This window comes from Carassius gibelio, chromosome A22 (genome assembly GCF_023724105.1).
Source record: "Carassius gibelio isolate Cgi1373 ecotype wild population from Czech Republic chromosome A22, carGib1.2-hapl.c, whole genome shotgun sequence".
NCBI classification, from domain to species: Eukaryota; Metazoa; Chordata; class Actinopteri; order Cypriniformes; family Cyprinidae; genus Carassius; species Carassius gibelio.
The window spans coordinates 7,924,802-7,952,017 of NC_068392.1; the positions used below are offsets into that span (position 1 = coordinate 7,924,802).

Here is a 27,216-nt window from a genome sequence, read left to right on the forward strand (position 1 = left end):
AAAAGATAATTATGCAGCCTGTCATATGTACAAAAGCTTTCTCATCTCATTATCCTCTCAGAATCAGTGCATTCGAGGACTGCACCATGTGAAAAACCGCATTACACTTCAAGTAACAATTCCTTTAATTAACATTTCACCTTTTATCCCAGGCTCAGTATTTCTCTTTCAGTAATATTTATGAGTGTGATTCCCATTTTTACTGAAGTGTTCTGGAAACCTATTCATTTTATAATAGAAATGTGAAGTATGATTGTTTTTGTGTTGAAATCTCATTGGCATTGGGCAAAATGACATGCAACTTGGCAGAAACTGTAATATTTATTTAATGTATTTATATTGAGGATACGCAATGTAAATGTTAAAAAAAGTATATGTAATTAATTATATACAATGAATTTATATTGTAAAAATTCATTGTTTGTAATTAGTGTAAAATATAAATATTTTTTTTATTAAAAAAGTGTTTATTTTCAAAGTATCTAAGAAATAATAAGATTACATACACAATGAAATAAAGTTTTTAATAAAATAAAAAAATAATAATAATAATGTTGTTTTAATTATTATATGTATAACAAAATGAAAAATACAAACATTTTCAAAGTTATAAATTGTTTAAAAATTCAATAAATAATGCTTTATTATTTTAAAAATAACACATTGTGAATAGATAGAGATTTACATCACGTAAATGATAAAAATAAATTGATTCATAAAAACATGTTAAATAAATAATTAGACGTGGATATATGGAATACACACACACACACACACACACACACACACACACACACACACACATATATATATATATATATATATATATATATATATATATATATATATATATATATATATATATATATATATATATATATATATATATATATATTTATATGATAATTGACAACAGCCCAGAGTCAATTATTACGCTTATACTACAGTTACCACACCTCAAGACATCTATCAGAAGATATATTTAAAGGGATCCATCTGGTTTTTGAACTTTTGTGCTATTGTGAGTAGGACTATTTCTTCAGCATCTCATCCAACGCTTCTTGTGCTAGTTCCAAAACATAATTTTAAAGCTGTAATGGAGGCTTGAGCCATTGATCACATTCTAATGCAGTTATTAATGAAGTTATTAGAAAGAGAGCAAGAGACAGAGACATAGAGAGAGAGAGAGAGCTTGTGTGAATTAGTCTACCTCTGTGCGTTCCTCAAAAGTCTTATGCAGCAGCATCTCTAAACAGCTGTTATTACCTTGCTAGTGAGAAATGTCATGTGTAGCCTTTAAGTAACAACACATTTTTGTGCAAACTGTGTGACCGTTATTAATGTTAACAATGTGAAGTGATATGGAACTATAATATATATATTTTTTTTAATCGAGCTGTATACTTATAACATCAAAATGAAAGATATAAGGCCAACATGTCAGAAAAAAAAATAAAAATGACTACCGTATTTTTCGGTCTATAAGTCACACATGAGTATAAGTCGCATCAGTCCAAAAATACATAATGATGAGGAAAAAACATAGATAAGTCGCACTGGACTATAAGTCGCATTTATTTAGACCCAAGAATCAAGAGAAAACATTACCGTCTACAGCCGAGAGAGGGTTGTACACGGTAATGTTTTCTCTTAGTTCATTTCTCTTGGTTCATGTCAAATTAATTTTGATAAATAAGTCGCACCTGAATATAAGTCGCAGGACCGGCCAAACTATGAAAAAAAGTGTGACTTATAGTCCGGAAAATACGGTAGTAAAATCAGCTGTGCTCATTTTGATCAGCACAGCATGAAAAGAGTTTTCCTGGAGCATTTCAGTCCTTGGTAGTGCAACTGAAGCAAACAATCAACTATGGGTGGCAAGGCACTGTCAAAAGATCTCTGAGACAGGAGACAATGAATCAGGATGTCGCTCCAAATTGGATGAAACAGCCACGGGGAAACTGCTCAGAATGTCTACCAAGAGGCCTACAGCAGCTCTGAAGCAGCTGCAGGAATTTATGATAGAGTGGTCACTGTGTGCATGTGACAACAATATCACACATCCAATACAGTTTACAGATTTTCTATAAATACAAAAATAGATAAACTGAATAATTAAATAAAATGAATATATAGTGCAATGTTTTTTGTTGATGGACTCACATATGGTTGGCGTTTCATCAGAGCCGTCGGGGCAGTCGAGCTCCCCGTCACACAGCCAGCTCTCAGAAACACAGCTGTGGCCGTCCGCACAAAGATATTCCTCCACGTCACATGCTTGAGGAAGAGCGGAGAGCAGGGTGAGGAGATGATGAGGGGAGAGAATGAAAAATGAGACGTAATGAATGAAATGTTATAGTATGTTTCTCAAGTTTGTGTGTTGCGTTTGGACTTATTATCATAGAAAAGGTTAATGCTGGAAGTTGGTTGACAGTAAATTGAAAGATATAGTGTGAGTGAGTAAATGAGTGAGTGTGAGAGAGTGAGTGAGTGAGTGAGTGAGTGCAGTGTAAGAGTGAGTGAGAGAGTGAATGAATGTAAGAGTGAGTGTAAGAGTGAGTATGAGTGCTAGCTTGAGTGTGAGAGTGAGTCTAAGATTGAGTGTGAGAGTGAGTGTAAGATTGAGTGAGAGTGAGTGTGTGTGAGAGTTAACGTGAGATGAGTGAGTGCGAGGGTTAGTGTGAGAAGAGTGAGTGAGTGAGTGAGTGAGTGAGTGAGTGCAGTGTAAGAGTGAGTGAGTGTAAGAGTGAGTGTGAGAGTGAGTGAGTGAGAGAGTGAGTGTAAGCTTGAGTGTGAGAGTGAGTGTAAGAGTGAGTGTAAGAGTGAGTGTGAGTGCTAGCTTGAGTGTGAGAGTGAGTGTAAGATTGAGTGTGAGAGTGAGTGTAAGATTGAGTGTGAGAGTGAGTGTGTGTGAGAGTGAGTGTGTGTGAGAGTTAACGTGAGATGAGTGAGTGTGAGGGTTAGTGTGAGAAGAGTGAGTGAGTGAGTGCAGTGTAAGAGTGAGTGTGAGAGTGAGTGAGTGAGAGAGTGAGTGTAAGCTTGAGTGTGAGAGTGAGTGTAAAATTTAATGTGAGAGTGAGTGTAAGATTGAGTGAGAGTGAGTGTGTGTGAGAATTAATGTGAGATGAGTGAGTGTGAGAGTTACTGTGAGAAGATTGAGTGAGTGAGTGAGTGAGTGAGTGAGTGAGTGAGTGCAGTGCAAGAGTGTAAGGGTGAGTGTGAAAGAGAGTGAGTGAGTGAGTATGAGAGTGAGTGAGTGAGTGAGTGTGTCTGAGATGAGTGAGTGAATGAGTGAGTGTGAGATTGAGTGTAAGAGTGAGTGTGAAAGAGAGTGAGTATGAGTATGAGAGTGAGTGAGTGTGTCTGAGATGAGTGAGTGAGTGAATGAGTGAGTGTGAGATTGAGTGTAAGAGTGAGTGTGAAAGAGAGTGAGTATGAGAGTGAGTGAGTGAGTGTGTCTGAGATGAGTGAGTGAATGAGTGAGTGTGAGATTGAGTGTAAGAGTGAGTGTGAAAGAGAGTGAGTAGGAGTATGAGTGAGTGTGTCTGAGATGAGTGAGTGAATGAGTGAGTGTGAGATTGAGTGTAATAGTGAGTGTGAAAGAGAGTGAGTGAGTATGAGAGTGAGTGAGTGAGTGTGTCTGAGATGAGTGAGTGAATGAGTGAGTGTGAGATTGAGTGTAAGAGTGAGTGTGAGAGTGAGTGAATGTGAGAATTAATGTGAGATGAGTGAGTGTGGGAGTGAGAGTGAGTGTGTGAGATGAGTGAGTGAGTGAGTGAGTGAGTGAGTGAGTGAGTACCTATACTACATGCATGCCTGCTGCAGTCGGGTGCCCCACACAGTACACTAACTGAATTAATTAATATATATTGTTTTACATGAAACCTACAAATGTTATGTTTACATGTACTAAAAAAACATGAAATAAATTAAAGAGTATTTTACATTGGATATCAAGTGTACACTGTAAAGTACCACAAATAAATTAAATAAAAATAGGAAAATTAATATAAAATGTAAGAATACCTTAATAATTGAATACATATACCATTTAAAAAAAAATTGGGTTACACATTAAGGAACTTTTAAGACATGCTGCATTTGAATAAATAAATAAATACTTGAATATAAATAAATAAATAAACAAATCATATATATATATATATATATATATATATATATATATATAGGACTACCTTGCATTAAAAATATATATATATATATCCCTTAAATAAAACATTGAAATATTTTAAGAAAACAAACAAATATATAAATAAAACAGTTTAAATTACTGTGATATAGACATTATATAGATTTTAATAAAAGAAATGAATAAATAAACAGAATTTAAATAACTGTAACAAAGAACTCATTTATTTTATTTTAATAATAGATCCATATTCAGAATGTGAATACACTTCCTCAGATTTAAGTGTGTGGGGCCTTGTCGTCTGCTCTCCTCTCAGTAGTTCAAAGAGAACACATGTTATTTCATTCACCCAAATGCTTAAAACCAATAGCCTCAAGTAGCTTTCGATCTACTAAAAAGTGCTTGCTCTTTTTTTATTCATGATGCATTGAAACACTTCACAAGACGGTCCTTAGCCTAAACCCAAACAATCCCGACATCCATTTGAATTACTCTGCATCCTTATTTGCGTTGCAGTAAACAACCCCTGAGAGAAGCAGCAGGGATGGAACCAACAAAGTGTAGCGATGGGTTTCATACATCAGACCACGTTTTCCTCGCATTAAAAGCAGTTGAAAAAGCACAAAAGCAGAAGCCAGGAGCCTTTCAATGTGGGAAAATTGTGTGCAGTTCCATAAAAGAACGACTTGAAGATGGGAGCGTAATAAAGGAGCATTTGTGGCCTCCTGCTGAGTGGATGGGCAAGACGGTTTGATGCATGAAAACAGCATGCGTCGTGATTACAGCGGCTCCCAACTTGAATTCCAGATCGCTCTGAGGTGATGACAAGGAAATGCACATATCCTGTTCAGCTGGCGTACACAGACACATGTTTTGGACTTGCGCTCTGGTAATGCGAAATGTCAAAGCCAATATAAAGCCAAACACAGAGCAACCTTTAAACGGAAAACCTGTGAACAGTATGTTTCTGGTTAAAAAGCAGCTGAGATAAGAGTGTGCTGTTCAACAACATCTGGTGTACTGCATGATCACATTTAAAGAGTCTTGAAATAGAGGGATTCACTGGCAGTAGAGGATGAGATAGATTGAGCTTGTAGCACAGTCTCATATACAGTACGCTTATTATATATACACAGTGAACAAAAAATGTCAGTCCTTTTTCTGCAATAGACTGTTTGTATTGTACTTAATAAAAAAAAAATATAAAAATTAGTGTAAAAAATATACTTTGATGAATAGTATATATATATATATATATATGTTACAAAAAAAAAAAAAAAAAAAAAAACATTAGTTTGACTGTCCGCTGAGGAAAGCGATATCTTTGTCATACTGTCCTTTCATCTGTTAAGGCTGATTTCCAATGACAGCGCTGCTCTGCGCATTTCTTGTTGAAAGTAAAAAGAACTTCCTTGTTTACAACCCTTTTTCAGTCTCTTTTAATATGTATTCGGTCATACATATTAAATTTACAAATAATACAAATTATTTTGTATTTTCCAATACGAAATACTATTTTTTTAAGTAAAATATTATTTATTGAATAATAATATTGAATATATAACAACAGCCATCATAAAACTTGCTAGGCAATTCAGTCAAGAGTACCAAGGCAGCACTCTGATAAACATCATTGAAGTTACATAAAACATAACATGATAAGACTATTTGCTCGGGAACAAATAATAGATTAATGAGACCAAATGTTATCTTTATTAACAAACTGCATATTTAAAGTCTAAACAAGTGCATTCTCACCTAAAAACTCTTTAAAATAACATTCTGTGACACAAACAGTATTATTTGAAGAATTATAGTGGATTTGGGCATCCGCCACATGGCACTCGCTATGAGAAATAAGGCAAGTGGAGTGATACAAACAGTGAAACGAATGAGTTATGTTATCAATCTAATATCGTACTCTTATCAGCCAATCAGACTCGAGAACCAGATAGAACCCTTGTATAAATTACAAGTATAATATAAGCATAATATCGTAATCTTTCATAATCTTATAAAATCCTAGCATAACATGCAAAACCCATCCAAATTACTAAATACAGTTCTTCGCACTGAATCTCCCATGTAACTGTAGAAAGCACCGTTACATGAAAACAACCTGCTCAATTCCCTCTGAAAATCACAGGAAAATCAGTCACGTCTAACATGCATGTAAAAGACACATAATCAACCCAACCCACAATCCTCGATCTCAGATCATAATTCTGAGAATTATAATCGTGAATCATGAAGCAAAATAAAATAATAAAATAATCAATTAAAAAATATTAACAAGCCTTCATTATTCATCCCCCAATGATTTTAAAGGGTTCCTACTATGCTTTTTCACTTTTTCAACTTTAGTTAGCCTGTAATGTTGCTGTTAGAGCATAAAAAAAAGATCAAAAAAGTTACAAAGCTCAAAGTACACTTCAAAAGGAGATATTTTATTGAACCGATATCACTTTTCAAAAACTACAACGAACGACCGCCACCTATCAAGTGCCACCTATCTCTCAAATGGACCAATGACACTCTATCTACAATCTCAATTAGGAGTGTCAATGCTCCACTTGAGTGATAGGTGGCGGTAATGCACTTATTAGTCTGTGATCTGCCGTAAAACATGAAGAAGACGCCTCACGCTTTTTGTGAGTGTGTGTTTGTATGTTTCTTGTTTTGTTTTATTGTATGTTATAGCCATGATTCCCATTCACATCAATTATAAGACTGACAGACTGCAACGGTTTGTGTTAAACATCTCTGTTATTCTGTTATGTAGTCACCTACATCTTGGATGCGCTGGGGGTAAGCCGCTAAACATTACATTTTCATTTTTGGGTGAACTATCCCTTTAAGCACACTCTTCCATTTCATTCTCTGCAATGCCAGATTATCAAGATACTACCTCACACAACACAGACCAAACCCTCTTTCCAGACATGACCCAACACACACACTCCTAAAGAAAATATAAATAATTCATCAGCTTATCTTAAAATTCAGTGCGTCTTTCTCACACATTATTGTCTAATGTTGTTTTGTTCACAGCCCTCCTTCATTCCGCACCTGCTTGTTTTTTACCTGGGAAAATACGGCATGCTAAACATGACCCTGACAGCTGCTTTGGAAATAGATTTTATGGGAACTTGTGAAATATGGATATGAAAGCAGATATTCACATCAGCAGATATCACAATGCGAATCTCAGTCTGCATTTGTCAATTAATCGAGAGCGTTTCTTGGTTAGATAAAGAGATGAAGTCTTCAGACGACGTAGTCGAGTAGGGCTTTCTTGACATGCTAAGTGTTGCGATCAAGTTTTCAGCAATCGTTCTATAAATAAAGACCTCCGAATAGTTACCGTCCTTATGAATCGAGCACATAAATGCAAAGCTATTGACCCATGACCAGACATATGGAGGAAGTTCTTCATTGCTGGTTGTGCCAGTTGCCAAGAGTAACTGTGCTAAAGACTATTAGCCTTTTTCCTCTCATTTTCTGTTGCTAATACTTAACTTCAACATAAAATATATGCGATTAAATTTTTTGAAAATATTTCTATTTTAAATAAATGTAAAAAAAAAAAAAAAACGTATGCCCCGTATTTTTGATCAAATAAATGCAAACTTGATGAGCATAAGAAACTTCTGTAATAAAAAAAAAGAAGAAAAAAAAAAAATGTGTGTGTGTGTGGTTGTACATGCACATGTATTTAGTTATATATATATATATATATATATAGTTATTATACTCTTATACCTTTTGTTCATTCATATTTGTTATTGTTTTTAGCTTTATTTTTAGTTTTTCATTTAAATGTTAAGTTTTGAAACTTTGTTGTATGCATTTTTATCTCATTTCTTTATATTTAAAATCTGTATAGGTTGTATTTATAAAGTTTTAGCCTTATAGTTTTGAATCTGTATTTAGTTATTTTAATACTACAATTGATTGCTTCTGTTGTTTTCATTTGTAAGTCGCTTAGAATAAAGGCTAATGATAAATGACTGAATAAATAAATATTAATACTACAAGACAGACAGACAGACAGACAGACAGACAGACAGACAGACAGACAGACAGATAGATAGATAGATAGATAGATAGATAGATAGATAGATAGATAGATAGATAGATAGATAGATAGATAGATAGAGCTGATTATGTTTACACAACAAAACTAGAAACATGAAAGATAAGTAGGCCTAACATAAAGGTTAACTTTGATAGAAATTACTTTTTTTACCTTAAAATGTTCTGTCACATTTCATGTCTTCATCTGCAAGGCTGTAAAACACTCATCAGATAATCCGCTTTTTTTCAAAAGGTGCAAGTGTGTGACATTTAATGAGTGCAGGCATATTCTCATTCAAATCTGGATATTTAATTACATCGCGCTGTTCCATCTACCTGCCCTCGCGCTCCCGCCGTACGAGATGAGAGGTGCGCGGATGATGAACGGCTCCAGCCTCCAGCCACCGTGCAGAAGAGATGTTTGCAATTTCTCTCTCGCGTGATTAATCAATCCCAAACGCGCACAATCTCGTTCAATTACGCCGCGTGCGTGGGGCCCATATTGATCGTTTTATTTCTGAAATAAGTGGGAAGGATAGGCTCTCTGCCAGCTCTTAATTATGAAATATTATTCGCGCTTGCCATAGAGATGTGACATTGTAATGAGGAACGAGTCTTCTGGCAGGAAAAACCTAATTATTTAAACTAACTGTAAAAAAAAAAAAAAAAAAAAAAAAAAAAAAAAAAAAAAAAAAAATTAAGAAAGAAAAACGGAGAGCAAGAACTAAGATTTAGTTTCTTACAGGACACCACACCACATGTTTGCGACGTTAATAACACAAAAAGTTTTAATGTCCGGTAGCCTACTATTGACTTCATAAGCCAAAATTGCACATTCAGTTTCAGTAAAATGTCTTCTGATAAACATCAGATAAAAAAAAAAAAAACTACATGTACCTATTTAAAAACCTTATAAATATTTAAAAAGTTTAAATAATGAATAAAAAAATACATATGCACAACACACAAACTTTGTGTGTGTGGGGGGGGTGTTATAGATAAGTTTCTAACCTCTGATTACAATAAATAACAGAGTGATTGATGAGCTATGATTAAAATATCATTTTACATTTTACTTTGTCCTCCCCCTCCTTCACCAACTCTTAACATCTTAAAAAGTACATTTCCTTAAATTCATTCTTGCAACCCATTTTTGACCCAGGGTTTGAACCTTGCCCTAGTTACAGTAGGTCAGTGCAGAAACTTGTGAACGATGCTCTCTTATAATTATGGCTTCACCATTTAGTGACGTCACTGAATGTTTCGGGAAAACTTAAGTTGTATTTTCAGTGTCTGTCACAGCGCCTTTAAATTAGGGGTGCTCGGCCGATTGTTGTTAACTGATAAGATGCGCCAAAAATGCTGAAAATGAAGTGGATTTGCGCATCTTCTTTAAATTGCTGCTTTGGATCCGACAATTATTCATTCACAAATTAAGCACTGTAAGTAACACACCCTTAACCCATCTCTTTTAAAGAACTAAAGACCAGTTTCCCTTCTTCCTTTCATTGCAAAAGACACTTTAATGAGCCGTGTTCAGCCAAGCCTCACACAGAACAACATCTTCGACACCAAATAGCCTGGTTTCAGAAGTGGACATTCAACCAGACTGCCTTGCTCTCAATTGTTGAGGCCCTAACACTGGCAAGATTGGATTCCAAATATTCAATATTTATCTTGCTGGATCTGTCTGCTGCTTTAGACACGGTTAACCACCAGATCCTCCTGTCAACCCTACTGGCAAAAGGCATCTCAGTGGTTTGAGTCTTACAGATAGGTCTTTCAAGAAATCTTGGAAAGGTGAGGAGTACAAGTCACAACATATAACTACAGGGGTGCCTCAGGGCTCAGTTCTTGGACCGCTTCTCTGCTCTGTCTACATGGCATCACTTGGTTCTGTCATTCAGAAACATGGCTTTTCATATCACTGCTATGCTGATTACACTTAACTCTACCTCTCATTCCATCCTGATGATCCGATGATAGGTCTTCCAGCCAGTTCTATCAAACCTTTATAATTAATCCAGAACGCGGCAGCAAGATTTATTTCCTCCTGTTGGAATGACCAGCCCAACTCAATCCCAACAGCCGAGTCCTTATAACCATCTTCAAGAATAGGCAAAAAAACATATCTCTTCCATCTTTACTTGACACTCTAACTCTCGCACTCTCTATTCCAGTTATATATAAATAAACATATATATATATATATATATATATATATATATATATATATATATATATATATATATATATATATATATATATATATATATATATATATATATATATAATTCACTTCACATTAATTAATATTTATTATTAATTAATATCAAGTTAAATAAATATTTACTGTAAAAAATGCAATATATCAGTGGTGGTCTCAAACATTTAGTCTTCACTGTTTAAGTGACCTAAAAAGAAGCTGAATCTAATTTATCATTTGAAACTAAAAAAAAAAAAAAAGTTTTGTGAAATGTTTTGGAGAGGCACTGTAGATATAGTTCTGTTAACCCAGCTTGAAAAGAATTTCAGGAATTTTCTCTATAGTTGACTTTCTTTCTAAAAGCTGTTTTCATGCTAGAAAGTTTTGAAGGTGGAAAAAATGTGATTTACATAAACGAAGCCTTTAAAACAAGAGTCTTTTGGAATGTAATTTCTGCGTTTCTCAGGGTCAATCAAGCTGTCTGTACGGCTGGAAGTCATCATAAGCTTCACAAACACACTCTCGCAATAACCTGTAACAGCTTTTAGCAACAAAAACCGATGTGGAATGAGACGACGAGTCCTTGGACGCTCTTTTATCATTACAATCTACATCACAGGGCATTATGACTTGATGAAATGACAAGATCCAGCCTCGCCAGCTGTCTGCATTCTGCGAGCCGACATTTTAAAGTCTGAAACGCTCTTCTCTTATCGCAGATGTCACCACAAAAACCTCTGGTGGAGGTGCCAAAAGAAAAAAAGAAAAACTCAATGCAATGATTTTGTATCAGCTGTACTGTACTGTTAGATTTTATCGGTTTCATCAGATATCTGAATTTGCAAAGTCAGATTTGCAAATGAAACAGTTTTTGCCCTTTTTTTTTTACATAAGTACTTCCTGTGGCTTTCTATTTGCTTTAATAAACGTTTGGCTATAGCTCTTCTTTGTGGATTCTGTTTGGCTGAGGCTTTGAGAACTCAAGAGACCGCCTCGTTTCAGTTTCCAAAATGTTTCTGAATCGTACCGTTTCATAACAGGGCTAGATTAGCATAACAGAGCTGCGCTTCACAGTATTCCGCTCTCACTGGGACATCCTGAGTGGAATGATTCAGCTGGAAAAAAAAATAATATTCCATTTAGTATCACATTCAAATTTCCTTTTTAAAAGAGTAACACAAAAGAGCTCATTTGTTTTGAGAATAGCATTTATGTTGCTAAGGCTAAGTATTAAAGTGTGGCTGAATTAATGCCCCGTTAAACCATGTTGTTTGTTAAATAGAGATTTTTTTTTATTTTTTTTTTTTTTATATATTTATGATTTTAATATAAATCTGGCAGGTAGAAGAGGCAACAGTTATATCTATAAAATATTGGGGGTGAAGCTAGGGACAGTAAGTGACCACCTAGGAACCATTCAGAAATACCTTAATACCTCATCTGGGGTTTTTTTTCAGTACCACCTCGGCCTAGGCTCCAAGCAATATGTAACGTTAACAAAATGTGAAGTGAAGTGACATACATGACCCAAACTCAGAATTCTTGCTCTGCATTAACCCATTGCTTAACCCATCCAAAGTGCACACACACAGCAGTGAACACACACCCGGAGCAGTGGGCATCCATTTATGCTGCGGCGCCTGGGGAGCAGTTGGGGGTTCGGTGCCTTGCTCAAGGGCACCTAAGTCGTGGTATTGCCGGCCCGAGGCTCGAACCCACAACCTTAGAATTAGGAGTAAAACTCTCTAAACATTAAGCCACAACTTCCCTGACGACCACCCCAGACAGTTTACACGTCAAATCTGAAGTGTAAACCCTGCTGATCACGGATTGGCTGGAGAGATTCATCACTACCATCGTCATTGAACTTGCAACACAAGACGCTAGAGCCGCTAGATTAAATCAGCAGAGCTAGTCACGATCAAATGCAACTTTTTTGGAAGGAACGCAACCGTTTCAAACGAGTGAACTTTTTTTAAACAACAAAATAATGGCTGTTTGGAAAAATAATAGCTGAGGAGCAGATCCAGCGAGAGCTTGATGGGATGACACGGAATGAAAAAAATGTTTTTCAGCAGGTTGTAGCTGTAGAGGCGGCGTAACTATAACCACATGTCTACAATCCCTCCCACTCTAAAGCAGTTCTAAACTGCAGTGGAAATGCAAACTGACCAGAACCGTACCATAAAGTGGAAGAGCAAAGCTACATGTCAAAAATGAACCTGAACAACCTTCAGTAGAAACTAGTTAGCAAAGGTGCTAAAAACAACCGGGAACACCATAACACAACTGCATAGCAACATGCTAAAAACCACATAGAACACCCTACAGTACCAGCCACTGAAAACATACTAAAAAAAACACATAGAAAACCACCTCAACAAAAAACACTTGAAACACCTTAGCAACCCCATAGCAACATGCTAAAAAAATGCCCTACAACAGCATCTATCAGCAACATGCCAAAAACAACCCAAACAACCAAATAGTGACATGCCAAAGCACACACACACACGCAAAACACCACCAAAAACACCTAAAATACCTAGAACACCTTAAAAATTACACTGCTACATGCTAAAAAAAAAAAATAATAATAATAAATAAATAAAATAAACCAAACAACCTACAATAGGAACTAGTTAATAAAGTTGCTGAAAACAACCCAGGACACCTTAGCAGCTGCATAGCAACATGCTAAAAACACACACACACACACAGAACACCCTACAGTACCAGCAACTGAGCAACATACTAAAAACATATCAGAAAACCACAACAACAAAAACACACTTCAAAACACCAGAAACACTTCAGACAACATAACAGCAAGCAAAAACATCCAAAAATCTATACAATAAGAACTACTTAGCAAACATGCTATAAAACACCCCAAAACATCTTAGCAACCCCATAGCAACATGGAAAAGACAACCCTGAAGACCTTAGCAACCCCATAGCAACATGCTAAAAACCACCTAGAATAGCCTACAGTAGAATATACCTAAAAAAAGGCTACAAACAACCTTAGCAACCCCGTATCAACATTGTAAAAATCACCCAGAGCTCCTAAGAAACCAAATATCAACATTCACTTTTGATTTTCTGCAATATCTATATTTTTTTGCAAAAGACATTTCCACACATCCTCACCCTCTAATCTGTTCATACATTCACTGCAATACTGTATAGGCTACAGGAAAAACTCCAGATAGGAGAGAGAGGGAAAGAGACAGAGAGAGAGAGAGAGAGAGAGAGAGAGAGAGAGAGAAGAGGAGAAAGTGCAATTACGTTGCTCCCTCAGTTGTGTAATAGTACATGGCTTTTCATCTGTCAATACAAGATCATGTTAATTGTTGAGAAAAAATGAGTGTGCATTTGCATTGTTCACACCTTTGACATTATGCACATGCCAAAGCTATAATTTGCCTTTAAATACATGTTTTAAAACAACATCAATTTATACATATTTATGTGTATAATTATAAATACCTTAATCTTAATCATACATGATTAATGTTACCTTACCTTAATCATACATGAAGAATTAAGTAATATTAATATAATATCAATTAAACTGAGTTATATGAACGGTAATATACTAATATATATATATATATATATATATATATATATATATATATATATATATATATATATATATATATATATATATATATATACATATATATACTAATATATATATATATATATATATATATATATATATATATATAACCAATAAAGATAGATAGATAGATAGATAGATAGATAGATAGATAGATAGATAGATAGATAGATAGATAGATAGATAGATAGGAATAATATTTATCAGAAATTATACTAAATACGTAATTTGGATGGGATTAGATTAGACGACAACCAAGTTAGTCAGAAACATGAGGTTGTGTGAGAAAGACTCGAGCAGTCTGTTCAATTCAGATGGGGGAAAAAATCACTAAATCACAAATATCCCTGAACTCCTCAGGGAAATCTAGTCCTTTAGTCAGTCCAAACATGTTCATCTTTGTCAGTGTGTGTAAGGCGCTGTAAGTCCCTCAGGGTCCGTCTTTCCAGTCGTGTCTCCCAAGTGAACGAAAGCAAGAGACACCCCTCACTAACCGATGCCACCACCTCATTCATCCAGAAACTGTCTGTTTTGGTCTCTCACACAAAGAAAGATGCAGTTAAGAGGAAACTAAAGTGTCAGACGAAGGTTTCTGCCCTAAAAAGCTGTAAAAATCATCTTGTCTTCTGCACTCAGCGGACAGTCCTGCATGTAACATTACTCATACCGGCTGACTACTCAGAAATGAGCTCCACTTCCTGTCAACTCTGGTTCCACGCCGGCTCCTCGGCTGGTTTAAGGGCATTTAGCTGTCAGAAGCATGATTGTGTCCACATTCAGACAGCGATAAAGGCCACGGAAGGGCACGCGGAGACAAGATCTGAAAACTGGACGTGGCAGAGAGGAAAATTTGACTGCTGTTCCAAACTGCACCGATGGTGAGGACGTCTGAAGACAATAAACACAACAAAGACACATTCTGCTCAAATCACACTGAATCTGTAAGGACCCGTCTACCGTGAGGAAAGACACACTACAATCCAAGCTAACTTTTGGTTGCTGCACTAAAAATGATGGGAAGGTGCACTTCTGCACATCAAAGTATAGTTAAATTGCCACAGTTCTTCTGGATTGAGTCTGTCTCAGTTTGTTCGGTTTCTTTATGTTATTCTAGACAAACTGGATGATGATGAGATCAGATTTCTGTGTGGAGCACTGGCTGCTGTCAGACTCCTCGTGCAAACAAAAATCTCACTGGATTATGACATTTAATGGCAAAAATAATATGTTTGGAAATGTAAACGGATATCTACTACTGACACAGTACAGCGAAATATATAACTGTCTTGAAACCATTTATTTGGCGGTAAAAATATTAGTGGCCTAAGACTTTTGCACAGTACTGTATATACTGTGCGTGTGCGCATGTGTGTGTGTGCTCTTGTTTTTGTGACGTATCAGGACACAGCTCTGTATAATGACATGGGTATGACACAGGTATTACAAGGAGAGGGTGACTTATGAGGACTTAACCCATGTCAAAACGCTTAGAAATCATACAGAATTAGGTTTTTTGAGAAAGTAAAAAAAGTTTCTTGTGTTGGTTAGGGTTAGGTGCATGATTGGTGTAGGGCGATAGAATATACAGTTTGTACAGTATAAAAACCATTATGCCTATGGGATGTCCCCACTTTTCACAAAAACAAACAATTAGTCTTAAATTTAGACCATGAATGTCTAATGTCTTTAAGTCTTCACAAGTTAGCTTCTTGATGGCTCTTCTTGCATTTTAACGTAATCGCATTTACATTTTCAAATTAGCTATAAAATAAACAGAATCAATTCCCCCAAACACTAATTTCCATGTAGCCTATAGATGAGCCTAGATGTTTATTTTCTGCATCCATTGTTTTTGCATCCCATTTAGAGCTGGAACTCAGTCACGGTTCTGAGATTTAATCATGATTTGAGTGTGTGTGTGTGTGTGTGTAAATGCGTCACCGCGGGGAACATTAATACACGACTGTGCCGATCGTTTTCACCAGCTGTGGTGCACAAAAAGTGCGCACTTTTTGGGTCATTGCACATGATGGAATCCGCCTCATTCCCGGCAGAAACACCGTAAATGCTAAACGAGCCACAGAAATCAAAAAACATCTCCAGAACACCAATGATCTCGCACAGCGGTATCGCCCATCTGCCGCCCTATTATGGTGAAGCATTCTGCTAGAACAAAACTTGGGCGTCCTGAAAGTCACTTCCCCTGTTTTTCGCTGCAAGGCTGGAAAAACATGCAGCGTTTTTCCACTCGGGTTGATAAAACCGCGAACACATGGTGCCCTCTGTTCGACATCGCGATCATACAAAGCCGTTTTGAAGGATCCTCGGCCAATATGCTGGAATGGATGTTCGCCACCACCTGCGAGCTTTGTGGCGTTTGGCTTTCGCGTGAAGCCGTGGACTGAGATGAGGGGTGTCCTTTCTGACGGGACTGGCTCGGGTGTTTGGCGGGCAGGCATTCAGACGGGTCCAAATAATGTCAGGCGATGGTGAATGTGGCTCGAAAGCTCGCATACTTGTAGCGAATGGCCATCTGCTCTGGGGGAGACTCATGCTGAAAATGCAAATCAAGGGAAAGCAGGATGTTTGTGTCATCATTAAAAAAAAAAAAGTTAGAGTTAGAAGCTGCAGGGACAAAGTAGGATGCTTTACAAAGACATTGTACAGTATCGGCCTCAGATGGTTAAAACGTGGTAAAAAAAAACAAAAAAAATAAATAAATAAGAATAAGATTCATATGGCATGATACTCCAAGTGACTTCAATGCAAACCAGGATATATACAGATATAAATATATACACACACACACTGTATATTCCATTTGTATGCATCATAAATTATAATATATGTTCATTGTTAATTATTAAAAATGGTATGCTGGTACATGTGCAAAAGATTTTCTTAATAATAATAATAATAATAATAATAGACAAGTATATTTTTATTAATTAATATTAGATTAATATTACTATTAATAATAATAATAATCAGTAGTAGTAGTAGTATTCATTTTTAGTTTTAATGTTTCTATACATTATACAGTACACACACATATAATATGTAGTTTGGGGTTACTAATATTTGTTTTAATAATATTTACCCCCCAAAATCCGGTCTCGATTCCCAAGGAGTAGATCGGAAGGATAAAAAAGAGGAGCGACGACTGTGAAGGATGAGAAAGGACCAGGCCTGGGCTTTATTTTGGGTTTTGGCAGTCGTCCGTGAGGGGCTGTCGCGCCGTTTTGTGTTTATTTTATTAATAAAGCTTCATTTGAATGTCCGCCGGTTCCCGCCTCCTTCTTCCTGTGATTCTGAAGTTTTTATAGTGTTACACTGTCATTTTATAATAACTAATCAAGTATTTTAATTTAATATAATTATTCAAATAATGTAATAACATAATTTATCATATTTTAGTAGTAATAATATTCATATTTATAAATTAGTAAAAAAAAAAAAAAGCAAAGGTTTTCAATGCAGTACATCTTCCTGTTTTCTCTGTATAATCATTCCCAGCATCCAAAAGCATTTCGCAGAGGATTTTTATCAGACTCTTGACTCAAAATGCGCAACCATACACTCAAAAGAGCTGAAAACTGATCGGCTTTTCAAATGGACAGTTTTAGGAATTGCACAAGGCACTCAAGTAGCTAAACCATCTGGAAAAACCATTCCAATCCCCAGAGACATCAATAAAAGCCTGTCCTTATTTACACAGCCAAGAAGCGAACCTCATCTGCCTCCTCCTATGGGAAAACCGCCGTACCCTTGCTGGACATAATTCATAATATCCACAACCATTATGAACGACTAGAGTAGAGGCCTTTTCAAACATCACCAGGCTGCAGTCACTTAACCGTCCATGGGTTCAGCGGGTCAGTGATGATATGGCCCCACTGGGCGGCACTCAGCTCGCTAATGCTAACGTTAAGGGCCGCGGATGGAGTGAGAGTCATTGCGTAAGACCCATAATGGCGCTCTAGAGTGTTCTTGAGAACACACGGATCCATTATCTCCTGTACTTTTATTACGCCTAATTAAAACGTAAGGACAATAGAGTCGTTTAGTCTTTCTGGGGCCTTCGGCGGTGGACAAAATATCACTTTCTGTTGCTGAAACTCCAGGAGATCCACTTCACCTACCGCATTCATATTCAACGTGTGCTGTTGGATGAAATACAACCCTACGACGTCAGAAGGTATAATGTATTGCAACCCGATGCACTCTGAATTGCATTGTTTAAAAGCTCTAAAAGGGTCTTAATGATGCAGGAACCAGAGTTTATGTCTATCTATTAGCAAAAGAGTCAGAAAGCTCCTATCGGACACGGACTTGGGACGCACCTGCAAAGGGTTGCATAAATAGCCCAACGGCGCACTCGTACGTCCCGCTTTGGTTCAGGTGCACTTAGGGCTCTTAAGTGAACTTACTTTTGCTGCATTGCGCATTTCAGGAGCCAATTATTGTCTCGAGAAGCGCTCTGTGAGACTTGTGTGCTAGTTCCAGTCGACTGTAAACACGCAGGTGGCAAACTCTTGTTAAAGCGGGAGGAAAAGCAGAGGTGAAATTGGTTTGTGAGAGTTGGAGTGTCCTTCATACGGCCCGGTAACTTTGAACCCCCTCTGCGCAATAACCTGCAACAACCTGCAGACTTTTCATCAGAGAAAACAACTGGAGAAGAATCACGTATGAAATCCAGACCACAAAAAAAATGTATTCATATCACACATTTGATATTAACATATTTACATGACATTCAAAGATGATTTTATTACTATTATTATTATTATTATTAGTTTTAGTTTCATATTCCCATACACAATAGTTCACGTTAGTTTATAATACATTTTAGTAGAATGTATATTAAAATAATTTATATTATTATTATTATTATTATTATTATTATTAAATTCTTTAAAGGAATATTCTGGGCTAGTACAAGTTAGGATAGCATTTTAATATATATTATATATTATATTTCAATATATACATGGTATTATTGAAAGATTATGGCATGTAATAAAGTTTACACATTCTCTAATATATTTTTTATATAAATATTGAAAGAATTTATTTGTCAATATTTCTGAACACACATATATAATATTACATGCAAATAGTGTTATATAATAATAATAATTATAATATATAATATGCAAATATAATAATAATAATAATAATATACACAAATAACATTATTATTATTAGTATTATTATTGCTATTATTATTATTGCTTGCAATGGTGCATATAATTGCCATGTAATATAATTAATATTTTTAATTACTATTTTATTATTTCATTATTATAATTTTCATATAATGTATACTTATATTTTTTAAGTACAGACCAAAATTGCATCACAGGAATACTTTTTTTTTTTTTTTTTAGAATATTCAAATAAAAAACTATTATTTTTTATATTAATATTTCACAATATTACAGTTTTTTTTTCTGTATTTTGGATCAAATAAATGCAGGCTTGATGAGCAGAAGAAACTTCTTTCAAAAACATTAAAAATAGTAATGTTTCCAAACTTTTGGTCTGTACTGTGTGTGTGTATATATATATATATATATATATATATATATAATATATATAAGCTTTACAGCTCAAATAATACAGAATAATTATTGTAAGTGCTTATACGCTTCACATTTTCATATTTAAAACGTGTAGGCACTTACAGCACAGGTCAATTAAACCTACTTTTGATGTATTTAAATGCAGGAATGTGCGCTTACAACAGAAGGTAATTGGGACCATTTTTGAAGGATTTGAATGCAGAATTGAGCCGTCAATGTACTGTTTTAAGCTTTCTGAATGCTACTAGCACAAATTCTACCTTGACAGGAGCATAAAGTGACCCACTTGCAGGGAAATATGAAATGGGACGAGCTGACAAGATCATTTGTTCCCATTTAATTTAGCTGGGATGCAAATGATGTGCGAGATAAACAGCCTGAGGCAGTGTCACTACTATCACCATCATCTAGGAGAAAAACCAGAGCTCAATTCAGACCCAGATAATAAACAAGCAGCAGCAAGCGTGTCTTGTAAACACGCAGCTGACATGTGGATATCAGAGACACTGGATGGAGTTTTATGGTTGGGAACCGTCTTTCAGCACCATGGACAGCATCTGATTTTGCTGATGGATACAAAAATACAGCCATCAGTACTTGAGGGACACTCAGGATAAAATGAATTGCTAAATAAATGAACAGAAGGCTTTCAGCAGCTACTCTGTTTTGAAGTGTAACACACACATAACTCTGACACATAACTCCAGTTTAGCGTGCTGCCGGCAGTTGGCTTGGAAATGTTCTTGGTCGTTCGTCTTCATTAGCGCTTACAGTGAGCAACACAAATATGCAAACATCCGTGCCAAACTTTGTGTTTGGTTAATCATCCTAACTAGACACTGGGTAAGAACAGGAAAACAGTAGCCCAGAATTACAAGGAAACTGTCCTCCAGTGATGTTTATCCATGCACCAAAAGTATGTTGTTATTCAAGAAATATTTTAATAGCATAATAAATGAATAAATAATAACTAGTATTTAAATAAAAATAATTAAGAGCAATTCAACTTATAAATTACCAACAAATCAATTATCAACGAATTTCAATTTATATAATTTACTACGCATAGTAAAAATAATCACATTTTATTAAGATATTTGTACAAATCGTTTAAATTATTAAATATAATATAATAATATGATGTGCAGTATTGTATAATAATACTGTACAAAACAATAATTATGCAATCTAATATTACATACAGTATACTATTTTCCAAATGTTTTGAATTTCAATTAAAAATATTATTTATCATTTATATATTACATATATATTGTAAGATGTTTGATGAACTTTACATATTGCTATAGCAACTATTCCTTTTTAGACAAACAGACAAAACAGGCAAACAGCAAACTTGATTAAACTGCACATAGATATTAATACAGTCATTATTATTCAAGGAGAACAAGCCCATATGGTAATCTGAGACTCAATATATAAAATCAACTCTCAAACCCACTTCTTAAACAGAGAATTCTGCTATCTTCCACATCAAATAAAAATAAGCAACCAGAGCAATGAGAATGTTTCCTCATGAGAAAATGTGAGGGTCAAAGGGCAGGTGGGGGGGGGGGGGGGGGGGGGGGGGTACACACATTTGCAATAAAGCTGCTTTTACTGAAAGTACTGTAGCCTAACATAAAAATCAGGATACCATATTTAAATAAAAATTGTAAATATTGTATCCAAAAAAATTAAATTTTAAATAAAATCATATATTTGACTTATATAATTATAATGTATTGCATAATTGTACAAAAATGTAAAATATGTTTTTAATTTAATGAAATGCAATAAAACCTGTATTTTTTTTAATTAACAGTAAAGTGGAATACATAAAAATAATATTTTTATTGAATATTCTACATTGTGTTTTACATTGATTAATTACAATTAAAGCTTCAAATTCAATATCAAATTTCAAATCTTCCATACAATAGTGTTTCATAAAAAACTGATCAAATTGTAAACTGTTAGAGACAAAAGTCTGAATTATGAACAAACCAGAGTGAGAATTATTTAAAATAATTAATTTGTAAATTATAAGTATGTTCAAGTTTAATTAATATTTTACATATTTCATCATGTTACATATAATATAGTACTTCATTAATACAAATTATAATATGTAAATATTCAATTAACATATATTTACTTTATTCAAGTATTATATCATTGATATTATATGCATATAAAAAATATTTAATTTTAATCTTAAAATATTTTTAATAATCAACAATTTTTATAAATATTTAAATTTGAATTATACATTTTACAAAGCTATTGAATGATTTAGATGAGTGTGTGGTTCATACACTGCTTTTGCAATGTTTTTCTATAATTTTTTTCAAGCCAGTAAGCTTCAGTCCATAATCATTACAACATGTAAAAGAGCAACCAGCAAATTCTTCTAAATTTCTTGGAAAAAAAAGTCACACTTTTGGGTAAACAGTCCTTTAAATAACAAAGACTGCTATTTCCTCATTGTTCCAGTAGGAATGCAAAATCATTTGATCCGGGAGTCATTCTAATCTGATTTTAACAAAAATTAGCCAACGTGTTCACTTAACGGTGAAAGGTTTGGTTAAAAGCGAGCTTGGAGGTGACATATTAATTGAGTTCACGCTGATATGCTTACAGGTTATGTGTTCTTAATGTAGCAATTATTCTAAAGACGTTGGTTTTATAGCACCATTAAGAAAGCCACAAAAGATGTCTATCAATAAACCGGCTAAATAAATGTGCACCGACCCGTCGTTTATAAATTTACATTGAGCAATAAAACACAAGCATTAGCCTTAATTCAAACCAAACAAGCATAATTAGAAATACTTCAACCTCCAAATCCAATTATCACTCAGGCACTGTGGGAAAACCGGCCAGGAATTGTTTGTGCCTGCAATAATTCAGTCAATACGCTTTTGATTATAATGTATCATCCTCGACACGTGCGCAGCATTTTTATCGACAATGATAAATCTCTAAAATAAGCACATTTTGGTTCTCGACGGCTTTCATGTCCGTCCTCTGAGAGATTCAAAAGACGGCAGAAAGAGACACGCCGCCGTCCTGTCAGTTCACAAGGACATTAGTGCAAAGCTCTCGCACATCGATTCTGCGCTCCTGCCAGCGTAAACAGTCGATCGATGGCATGTTATGAATGTGCTATTTATCAGATTAAGCCTAAAGGGAGTTTTCGGATGATAATATCTATCACTTTTGTCTCGAAGCCCCTCGAGATGGATTACTGCTCTTAACTTAGCATGTACAGCTGAATACATCAATACAAGGAGTCTGAATGGTACTTGTGGTTCTAGTGGTGGAAAGGAACGAGCTGAGGTTCCCAACTGGTGGTTTAGGCATGAAATGCAAAGGTCAGAGACTAGAAATACTGTTACACAGAGAAGTTTCTCACAGATGTAGCTTTGAGCTGGACACTTCACCTCAGGTTGCTCCAAAGGGCCTTTTAGCTTGTGCGTTTCTGTGCATTTTTGTGTATGTGGTGGTGTTCAAGTCAGATAAATAACAGTCTTTTAGGCGATTTTTGTTTTTAGATCAGACAGCACTAACACAGAGATTGCCAAAAACACATTGCACCTTTATTATGCAAAGTCTATGCTTGTGATAGAAAAATAAGTAAACCAGCAAACAAACAAACAAAAAATAACAGTCCGTTACACTGTAAAAAGTAATTTGTTGAGTTAACAATTCAACTGTGCAAAGTTGTTGCCTTAAAGTAATCTTAACTTTATTGTTTTAAGTGTAATTTAAATCTCTGCTAATATATTAAAAGTATTCCTTTTGAGATCAATTTACTTAAACCGTTTAACTTAATTGAATCTGTGATCTGAGGAACATTACTACTCAGAATTACTGACTCCCAGAGTGCATTGCGGCATGAATAAATTATCCAATTGCTTTGATTTACAGTTGTTGTTTTTATTTAGCAATTTTATTTGCTGTCTTGTGTCAGTAGTAGCACAACAAAAAGAGCAAATAAAATAGTTATTGTTACAATTAATAAAAATAAATGATATTGAATTGTTGTTGTGATTCCTGTGCTGATTGTTTAAGTCTGTGTTTGTCTTCAGCATATTACCACAAATTTGAAAGGACTACGTTTGTCTAATAAAAAGCTTCTCAGGAAAATTGATGAAAAACAATGAAATTGTAAAAGATCACTAATAAACACAGAACACCACACTGTTGATTTAATTCAAAGATAGATCACTTTCTAAAAACAATCAGTATGTACTACTGTTGCTCCCTTGAAATCAATTAACTCCAATTGCATGTTGCATTGCTGTATTAATAGCAAGAAAATTATAAGGATCCAAAAAAAGTTCCAAATGCCCAACCAAACAGAACACTAATCACTGTAATGGTGAGTAAAAAAATAAAAAAATAAAATAACATTAATTTATGAAGTCAGCTTATGTGATGTTCTCCCAAATATTTTAGTTGTATTCAAAATTCAACATTCAACGACTTTGGGAGGCGAGTGAATGCAACTAGTGAAAGAGAACTGCACACATGGAGGAAATTAGTGAAAAATCTATTAACACTCTTTTTCTTTTCTTCTTCTTCTGTTGTTATGTTGCATAGAAGCAACATAGTGCTCTGTTGCAAACAACTAAGTTAAGATAACTAAATATATCTAAGTGGAACAAACCTTTAATCCAACAAACTAGATGCTCTTAAGTACGGTTTACTAAAGTGGTTTAGTTGAAGTATTGCATCCACCTGAAAGTTCATATAACAGTGTAATTAAGTAAATTCAACAAATTTGTATTATATGTTTTCTTGCTTTTCTTAAGGAGATTCAGTGATTACTTTTTACAGTGTAGTAGCAAGACACATAATACAAAAATAATAAAAATGTCAATGGCATTAAATTGCTTAAAATAGATACATAAATTTATTTATCTATATTAATGAATATAATAATTTAAATAATTAAATAAAGACAGTATTGAAGTTAATGACCCATTAAATTACAATACAAAGTAGGTTAAAACTAAATAAAATAAAACAACATACAATTGCATGACATTGCATTAAAGAAAAACATATACAAACATACAATAATGTGAGTGCATATGACACATTACAATAAAATAAGTTGTATACAAGACCATGGCATTAAATCATTAAAAAAAACTTCATTTCTGACACATTAATTAAAATAAAAAGGATAAAAAAAATGGTAAAGAAGTGCATTATATTAAATCACTATAAATAAATAATAAATAAATACAAATAAACCATTTAAATTAAATTAAAATTAAACACTAATTGAAGAGCCAGCTGCCAAATGTGTAGAGTAGCAAATTTTTGTTACAGTGCCAGGTGATTCTTTGCATAAGTATCTCACATAAAGAGCTATGATGCTATCATACCTTTATCAAAGCTACTTAAATACACAGTTCCTGTGAAACTAACCAAATATTGCTACAACAAGAGATGGCTTCACACAGATTTCTAAAAAGCTATAGTTGAAAGTACAGTGATTTTATATTCTGATATTGAACTGAAGGAGTCCAGCGGGTCAAACATGTCTGGTAAGCTTGTAAGAGGATCAGTAAAGGTAATAAAAGTGTATCATTGGGGTGCAGAGTGAGATTTTGTGTTCCGTTTCCCTCGGTACAGTGGCCTTGTTATGCAATGCTACTGCTATCGCTAGAAGTGACAAGGCCTGTCTGATACTGTGCTGTAAAGGTAAAAACAATACAGTATTTGTCACAGCAATACTGCCATAGGTGAAAAGTACAGAGTCTGGACCAAACGTTATCAGCTGATTCGTCCTGTAATTCTGAACGCTGTACTGATTCTGACACAAATAAAAAACATTCTCAGGTCATTACCCTGTTTATTTTAATGTAATAACAGTTCAGGGAAAAATGACACGTGTTAATGTGCAGAAAACACATTAATATATCACTGTCATAACTTTGCACGTCAGTGAGTAGAAGCTGAACGGCACGGCGAAGGTATTTATTGAGCGTAATGGTTTTTCAAGGCATCTGATTCAAACTAGTCAATGTGAATTCATCATAGACTCAAGTAGAAAACTAAGCGAACCATGGAGGAATTCAATATAAAAAAAAATATTTCTATATTTAACATATATAACAACTGGCACGAATAATATTGCAGTAATATTTGCAGCACTTTACAGCAGGTAAAATTAAATAATCACACCTTAAAATGCTGCAAACAAACAAACAAAGAGATAACAACAGTTTGTGCATACATATGACACTTTAAAATAAAGTAAAATAAAATTATAAAATAAAACAGGTATAAAAGCGCATGACATTAAATTGCTAAATTATATAAATAAATACAATATGCACATACATGACATATTAAAACAAAATAAGATTAAACAAAAACATTAAACTGCTGTAAATAAATGTAAAAAATTAACAAAATCGTAATAAAGTGTACACAATTAAATTGCAATAAATAAAATTACCTGCATGAAACACAAATAAGTTTTATATCAAAAATTAAACAAAAGTATAAATAAATACACTACGTGAATGTAAAATAAAATTTAAAATAGTATCAAAATCAATGACATGCATACACAAATAATGTACGTGACAAATAAAATACCAAAATTAAATAAAATGAGAATGATTGTAATTTACTGTAAACATTGATCTTGCAGCACTATTTTAGCACATTTACATCATGGTTAAACCATGGATTGCAGCTGGTTACTGGATAATAAAGATTTTGTCACTGAAATACTGTGGCAAACTGAATTCACTCCTAAACTAACTACTGATTTGCCTTTTTGCTTTTTGAATTTGAGGGATTCACCTTTACAAAGTCTTGTTTTTTTCATTTGGCATGAGCAGGCACTGCAGACGTGGTTGTGGATCTATAACAGAGTCTATTAAGTGTTTATAGGATTTATAACCCCTTGGTTTATAGTCAATAGAGCTGTGTCTTTATTAGTCAGGCCGAGTTGTTGTTTTGGCCTCTACTACTGCGCCTGAAAGACTTACGACAGGAAACCACCAAAGCGCATTCAGGGAACCGAGCGTGGGACTGCCAGACCATTTTAACCTGCTGGATACAGACTCACACACACTTACTCGCATAAAATCATTTGACATTATTAATGCATGCTGGGCTTTTTTCTCTCTAATTTCCATATTGCGAAATTTGCTTCTTGCAGAACACTGAATGTGTAATTCGTCAATACATTATGTCTAAATAAAGGCTGAAATCTGATCTATGTGGTCTGCTATATCGTACTGATGTGGAGTCAATAAATTAGATTTAAAAAGCGATTTTTCTTATTTAACCATGCAGCCAACAGCTCTCCCTGAAGACTTTTCTCAGCTCAGATTCTGAGTGCCTTCATATGAGCATCCTCAAGATATACTGTAGATTAACGGTAATATTTGAACGCGAACTAAAACCTCACTTGACAACATTGCTCTGACTGTGAAAACAAGCCTTCAAGGAAAATGGTGACATATAAATTTGATGCTAAAATACTACATTCTCACATATACATTCATATAGTCTTTTGTTTTTTAAATATCTA

The 27,216-nt window shown here is 34.6% G+C and overlaps 1 protein-coding gene across 1 annotated transcript in view; it reads right to left on the bottom strand.

Annotated features, from left to right (window-relative positions):
- LOC127943256 (low-density lipoprotein receptor-related protein 1B) overlaps nt 1–27,216 on the bottom strand; it is a 208,603-nt gene that overhangs the window by 173,720 nt on the left and 7,667 nt on the right. The window contains exon 2 of the mRNA XM_052539581.1: nt 2,164–2,277. Coding sequence (XP_052395541.1) covers nt 2,164–2,277 — 114 coding nt within the window. The remainder of the gene's footprint in view (nt 1–2,163; nt 2,278–27,216) is intronic.